This window comes from Rana temporaria, chromosome 2 (assembly GCF_905171775.1).
Source record: "Rana temporaria chromosome 2, aRanTem1.1, whole genome shotgun sequence".
NCBI classification, from domain to species: Eukaryota; Metazoa; Chordata; class Amphibia; order Anura; family Ranidae; genus Rana; species Rana temporaria.
In genome coordinates this window covers 234,957,853-234,965,159 of record NC_053490.1, presented here as the reverse complement: position 1 = coordinate 234,965,159, position 7,307 = coordinate 234,957,853, and the positions used below count along the sequence as shown (strand labels likewise).

Below are 7,307 nucleotides of genomic sequence, written 5' to 3'. Positions count from 1 at the left end.
AAAAAATCAACTACACCAGCGAATGTGCATTTCAGAGGTCCTTTAGGGACACTGCTAGTGTGTTGGTAGTTCTGTCCATCACAAGATTATGCACACTTAAGTATTTGCACATTTTGAAGCAAGTAATAAAAGCACTTTAAAACAAAACCCATTCATGAATGTTGCTTTAGGCATTACGGAGAAAATAATCTTCACAGTGCACAATAGAGGCACTGAAATCGAAACATTTTCAAATACTTTCTATTGCAGCAAAATCTTGCAGCAGTCTATTAGCCATCTAATCTAAGCACATGTCGTGTGTTTTTAAGTTAGAAACTGACTGAAACTTGACTTCAAAGTCTTTATTATTTTTTCTGAGAATTAATTACTTTACATTAAAAGCAGACAGAGGGGTCAATGATAGCTTGTTTCAACCACTTCCCACCCACCCACGATGCAATGTGGGCGGGTGGCTGGTGTAGGCAAAAAGCTGCCTACTTACAGGTTTAGGGACGCATGCATGTGCTCCCCCCTGGCCGTCACCCACTGTGATCATACACAGCGGAAGTCTGTTAACAAGTTTCGGCAAAATGTTCACAACTGGGACCTGCTGATCGTCTGTGTACAATCTGTGAGCTCTGTGCAGAAAGAACAATCTCTCCGTTTCTCATCTCATCTATTAGTAAATACAGCACACTTCATACACATAGTTAGGCACACATTTAACCCATTGGTTGCCCTAGATGTTGATAAAAAAATAATTTGGTACAGCGTTGCATGACTATGCAAGTACCAGTTAAAGTAGTCCAGTGCTAAATAGAAAAAAAGGCCTGCTCATGAGGGGGGGGGGGGGGGAATCTTACGGAGGTCAAGTGGTTAAAGCACATTTACTTGTTTTTTCTTTTCAATGCCCATAGTCTTCACATATGTGTACCTAAAGGACTTCTCTCTCCCTTACCACAGTATTTAGGGGTGTCTCTCTCACCATGATATTATCATGATGGTGTCTTTTATGCAGCTGAATTCTCAATGTATTTTACATTAGGTAGAAAGCAGTAGCAGGAGTTAAAATCTCTTATGTACATAAGCATTGTGGTGTGCCTCTGAAATTAGTTAGCAAGGCATATTACAGCTGTGAAATACAGTTTTAGAATTTTATCCTAGTGAGGGTACACTGGCTGATCTCAAATTAACCTCAAATGCCCATATGAAAGAATCTCAACATGTTTTTTTTTTTTAGTAACTAAAGTTGGCAGCTGGATAGTGGGTAATTTAACCCAGTAGTACCAACCCTCAAATAAATGTCTTTTACTTGTGGAATTAACCTGTCATTTGCTTGAAACTGAATAAATATCTGAGCAAAAAGTAAATTAAAACACAGTTAAATAGACAAAATTATTGGAGTTTTTTTTTTTTTTTTTTTAAATCTACATCATATGATAATCATTCAACTCTGACCCTTGTACACATTTTTTTTAGTAAATACACTTTATGTACATTCTCTGAAACATGTTTCAGCTTTACAGAGGATGAAATACATCTTGCGATATCCAATGCATTGCTTGCTGTCTGTTTACAATACCATGTTTACACGGATTGAACAGTCCACATATTTTCTTTATAAAGTTACAAATTTAACAAAAAAAAAAACAAAAAAAAACATTTTATTGGTTTAGACATTGGCTGATAAATTATGTACCAGTTAACACAAGATCATATGAAGGTGCATCCATAATCTGTAGTGGTTAATGCAACTAAAACCATAAAGCAAATGGGCCCCTTTCTAATTCTGCGACGCACTGCGAAGCAGATACCCCAAGAATTAAAATAGTTAAAGACTACAGCATTAAGCTGCCAGTGGACTGATCCTTGCAGTTTTCTGTGTCCATTAAATAAACAAGCTGCTTAATGCTACTGTCTTTACAGCAGCTATCCAGTTTGCAAAATATGAAATCAAAACAACCATTGAAGCACTTCTTTGTGTAACATCTGCTACACTTGTATCATCTGATTCATAATTTTATGGATAATAATAATGATAATAATTAAAACTGCCTCAAGACCAAAATGTGAGCATTGTATCAGTGATAAAAAGGTGCAAAAAGCGAATCTGCTGCAAATGTACAGATCCCATTACACAGAAAGTGAGAAAATGACATTTAAAGCTTAGCCTATGCAACAAGGACAATGGCATTCGTTTAATTTACCCTGAAAATATAAACAAGTCATAAAGAAAAGAATCAATTAAATATGTAATCAAAATGATAAACACAGCATGATGAGAGTACTATACTATCTATAAGTTACATGGGTCCTTCAATATTAACCTTCTTCGACAAGAGTAAAATGTACTCTTTCGACGGACAATTGGGGAACCATATTGTTGCAATATAAAATTTTCCCCAAAACTGTGATATTTGTAAGGCAGTGGACAAAATAAAAAAACAGGTTTGAAGTTACTTTAAGATTAATTGTGTGAACATAATTTCTGTCTATAATGCTATCGGTAAAATATCTAACTTGCTATGACTGCAGCTTTGTGTGAAATACCTTATCCACCGGGAACCAGCAAGTGCTTACACACCCTGTTCAATTTCCCAGTAAACTGAAAGAAAATATCTATAATGTATGTAAATAGAAATGACCTAAAAGAATACAGAAAAAAAACCCCAAAGAAACTGTTACACCTTAGTGTATCGCCTTTGACATTTTACCGATAGCAATCTCAAGTCAAAATGTACCTGCGCATCAAACAGTGTCATAAAAATAATAACAATACGCTATACATCTGATTAACAGCAACTCCCAGAACAAAGCCTTACAGTGTATAAAAATAGCTACGTAAAAAAATTTACATAAAAGGCAAACAAAAATGTTCAGTGCAGACATTTACATTAAAAAAAAAAAAAAAAAAAAGAACACAACATGGTAAGCTATCATCATGGCTGTTGGAACAGTTTTTGTGTTGATTCTTTGCAGTGTTTGTCATTATCCTGTGACGACTTGGTACAAACTTTTAATACTTTGACCATGAACATTTGCAGCTCCGTTATACATTCCCATTAATTACAATCCATAGTCATGCTTCAAACTGTTCATCATGGTTTCCCTGAAAAAAAAAAAAAAGTATATGAAAAATACCAGTGGATAAATATTTTGCAATGAAAATGGTGCCACCAAAAAACTAACAAAACGACAAAAATTTGAGAGAGATTTTTTTTTGTCCCTCTGCACTGTTATTTCATGTACGAGGGGTCTTCAGAAAATTTCTGAAGTAATATTTTCGTTGGAAACGGTCAGGGTGGGAGGAGTAGTAATTGGTTGTGTCTGAGATTGTCATGTGACTAGTCCTTCTGGCAAGTCGGCTGACCTTGTAGTTTAGTATGAGTGATGCCATTTGTTTCCAAAATTCCTAATAAAAAAAAAAAAGTGCAGAAACTTTTTGAAGAACCCTCATACATCATTAACATATTGACTACATATTTTAGCAACCAAAGAAAGGATGCTTTACAAAATGAATGTGTGAGCAGTATCCCCTGGGCTTCCTAGATATCTCCTGAAGGTGAGAGTGAGCTATCTAACCCAATATAACACAGTTGACATGTCCTTTAGGCATTTGGGGTTTAGTACCCAAAGACTGAGACCAATGCAGAGCTACTTTAAAAGAGGGATGGTGAAGGGTGCCTTGGGCTTTTTAAAATAAGTCTTTAAACTGAAATGCTTAACCACTTCAGCTCTTCAGATTTGGCTGCTGAATGACTAGGTAATTTTTTTGCGATTTGGCACTTCGTCACTTTAACTGACAATTGCATGGTCATGTGGCGTGGCACCCAAACAAAATTGACATCCCTTTTTTCCCACAAATAGAGCTTTATTTTGGTGGTTATTGATCACCTCTGGGTTTTTATTTTTTTTCCCGCTATAAACAAAAGAACAGAGACAATTTTGAAAAAACAATCTTTTACTTTTTTGCTATAATAAATATCCCATTTAAAAAAAAAAAAAAAAAATTTCCTCAGTTTAGGCCGATATGTATTCTTCTACATATTTTTGGTAAAAAAAAAAAAAATCGAAATAAGCGTATATTGATTGGTTTGCACAAAAGTTATAGCGTCTACAAAATAGGGGATAGAATAATGGCATTTTTATTTATTTTTTTCACTAGTAATGGCGGCGATCTGCAATTTTTATCTGGACTGCGACATTATGGTGGACATAAAAATGCACCGATTACTGTAAAAATTTCACTGGCATGGAAGGTGTTAACACTAGGGAGCGATCAAGGGGTAACTGTGTTCCCTCTCTGTGTTATAACTGAAGGGGGGATGGGGCTGACTATGGGAAATGACAGATCGCTGTTCATACTTTGTATGAACAGACAATCAGTAATTTCTCCCCTGAGAGAACCGGAATCGGCTCCAGGGGCAATCAGCGTGCGCGCGCCCCTAGTGGCCACAGGGCGAAGCGACATAACATAACATCGTTTCGCCCAGCTGAGCCATGCTGCTGCAGTAAAACTGTGATGGCTGGTCAGCAAGTGGTTAAATGTGTACATGCAGTTCCCAAAGCCTTTAGCCTCCCCACATCGAGAAACCACACTTTAGTTGCAGGCATGCTGCCTGCCTCTGCCCAGGCCCACAAAATAATTACAGGAATCATTACTACTGTACAACACAGCTCCTGCTTCTCTGCCTAGATCGTAAAGCGTGCACTTGTGCAGTGTGCTCCCCTGAATGCTAATGTAGGCATACTGAGCCTGCAACCTGGAGGCCCCATACCTTTTATGGCAGCATATTGCATGTGTACTAGTTTTAAATTTCAGGCAGAGTAGTAGGAGCTGTAGTATACAATAGTGGTGAGGTCTATAAACACTGTCTGGACCTCCATACAGAAGTAGTATGCATGTATGCATCAAATTTGTGATGTCTTTATCTTAACACGGTGGGGACAACATGGAGAAAGCTGGGGGCAAAGAGAAAATAAAACCTGTGCTCACCCATACACACAAGAAAATGTTCATCTGACTACAATATATCCACATTTGTGGATCCACAAACTGCCTTGGCCAATCAATTTCAGGAAAAAGAGTTATCAAGGTTGTTATAGCCAACCACTACTGTTCCCCAAGATGTTTTACAGCTCCCTCCTTCCCTTCCTTTATGGACATATACATTCACACTCTGGTGGTCTGCACATGCATGTATACATTTCTCAGAAGAAAGCTCATTTTCTTTCGTTTGCAGCTAATTTGTCATATCCTAAACACATTGCAGAAACATAGTTCTGATTTAGCAGCACGCACTATATTCGTAAACAGGTATGCAAGAGACTCTGTTGAGGGGGTGCATTTCTATTCTATGCAAACTCTTCATCACTCGATCTGGGAAACGTTCTTATCAGGTGGCATGGGAGAGGGATCTGGGCATGGCCCCTGAGGACTGGCATTCCTGGAGTACCCGTATCCACAAAAGTGTAATAAATACTGCTCTGATTGAAGATCGAATGCCAATCGAAGGTCAGAGCGCCTTTTGAAGGTGTACCCAGGTTCCTTGGCTTTCTGCTTTAGGGGCTGTGGTCAGATGCGCACAATTTTGCAGATATGGTAGACTTGTCCTAAAGTTCACTGATTCTGGATGAGGCTACACACTTTTATTTACTCTTACTATAGTAAATATTACTAAAGACGCATAGCCTTGTTGGATAAACCGGTTGAGAATGTCCTAAGACACACACAAACTTTAAGTTACTTTATGTTTTTAGCAGCCAAAATCGCTGTTGCATCTGCATGGAAAAGTCCGGTAGCTGATTTTGCCTTGGTGAAACAAACTTACTTGGATCATGCTGAACAAAAAAATTGTGAGTGTCCTGCGATTTGAAAAATTGTGGTTTGAAAAAATTTAAAATTAGGTCCCCCCGGCTTAACGATTTGCATGTACCCGACGCACAGAGTTTACTCCCAGGCTCGAGAGAGTCTGACCCCCGGTCGTAACCACTTTATTTTTCTTCTTAGACCTAGTAATTTTTCTTTCCATCCTCATCTTTTTGACTACAGTATTCTTTTCAGTTTCCTTTCTTTTATTGAAATTTTTTTTATATGGTAATTTTGGCACTAGTTGAGGGGTTCCTAGACACCAATACCTGTTTGAACAGATGTTTGGACCTAGCTCTAAGATGTGACCTGTTATAAGTTTGAGGTATCACTGTTACACAGAGCTCCAGGCACATGTTAAGTATTGATGGTGCCCTAGGTTTTATGGGCTTTCATAATTCCTAATGGGAACGGCAATGTTTTTCCTAACAGAGCCTCCTCAGATTATGGCGCTGGCTTGAGCCAGTCTACATCAACTAGCTGGACTCCTAACTGAAGTATTGGGCAGTCCAACCATGTTATTTGGTGCCTTATGTATATGTATGTTGCTGTGTCTAACATTAGCAAGGCTATTATTGTTGCTTTTTTATTTTCCTTCTTATTTCTTGGAAAGAAAACATTTAATAAAAACGATTGAAACAGAATAAAGCTCTTTGCATGGTCAGGTTGTGCCTGTAAAACTGCTATTGCATATGGTTATATTAGGATCTCTAATTACAGCTGCCATGATTGTTAGACTAAAGAACTGCTTCTAAGTAATACATGGATTGAAATTCAGCCAGTTCAGAAGGGACTGGCCTTATTTTCTATCTATGGGCAGGGTCTACCGATTAACTTCTATACAACTGCCCTATCAGATTTTTACCACTCGACCAGCGCCTCCGGCTATAGTGGAAGTGATAATCAGTGTATTCTGATGGCAGTGAAGATTCCCCTATCCACATTTTTTTTTTGTTGGCCAAAAAAAACACTCTTATGTATGGGCTTCTTTAGTTGCACGAGTTAAACTTACCGTGAGTATTTTCCGTTTTTATGCTTCTGATTTATGATTGTTTTCTTCTAGTTTTTTGTTTTCTTCTGTGTTACCAAGTTCTTTCCCTACATGTTTTGACGTTGAGCTATAAAACAAGAAAAATCATCATAAGATAACTACTGTATACTATAGCATGCAAATGCTGCAACAAAATAAATTATTTCAGTATGACACTCAAACCTTTGAATTGAATAGCAATTGCTATATTTTCTTAAAGCTATTCAGGATGTTTGGGTGCAGCTTAAAATAATGATCCCTACTTTATGTGTATCAATGGCAAAAAATGGTTTTCCAATATTAACAGAATAAAACCATAGCCATTTTAGGAACAGTCTGATAGCAGCTCATGGACAAGTCTGACTTTACATAGTTGGAAAGGTTGAATAAATACAACAGTCTATCGAGTTCCAGTTGGGGTGTGTGTGT

At 37.6% G+C, this 7,307-nt stretch overlaps 1 protein-coding gene across 4 annotated transcripts in view; it reads right to left on the bottom strand.

Moving 5' to 3' along the window:
- Nucleotides 1–1,444: 1,444 nt before the first annotated feature.
- Nucleotides 1,445–7,307, bottom strand: part of ALCAM (activated leukocyte cell adhesion molecule) — a 165,167-nt gene continuing 159,304 nt past the window's right edge. For all 4 annotated transcript variants that reach the window (XM_040336627.1, XM_040336626.1, XM_040336630.1 and 1 more), the window contains 2 exons: nucleotides 6,861–6,966; nucleotides 1,445–3,088 (listed from right to left, as the gene is read on the bottom strand). In XM_040336627.1, the coding sequence (XP_040192561.1) occupies nucleotides 6,879–6,966 (88 nt within the window). In that variant the 3' untranslated portion in view covers nucleotides 1,445–3,088; nucleotides 6,861–6,878. The remainder of the gene's footprint in view (nucleotides 3,089–6,860; nucleotides 6,967–7,307) is intronic.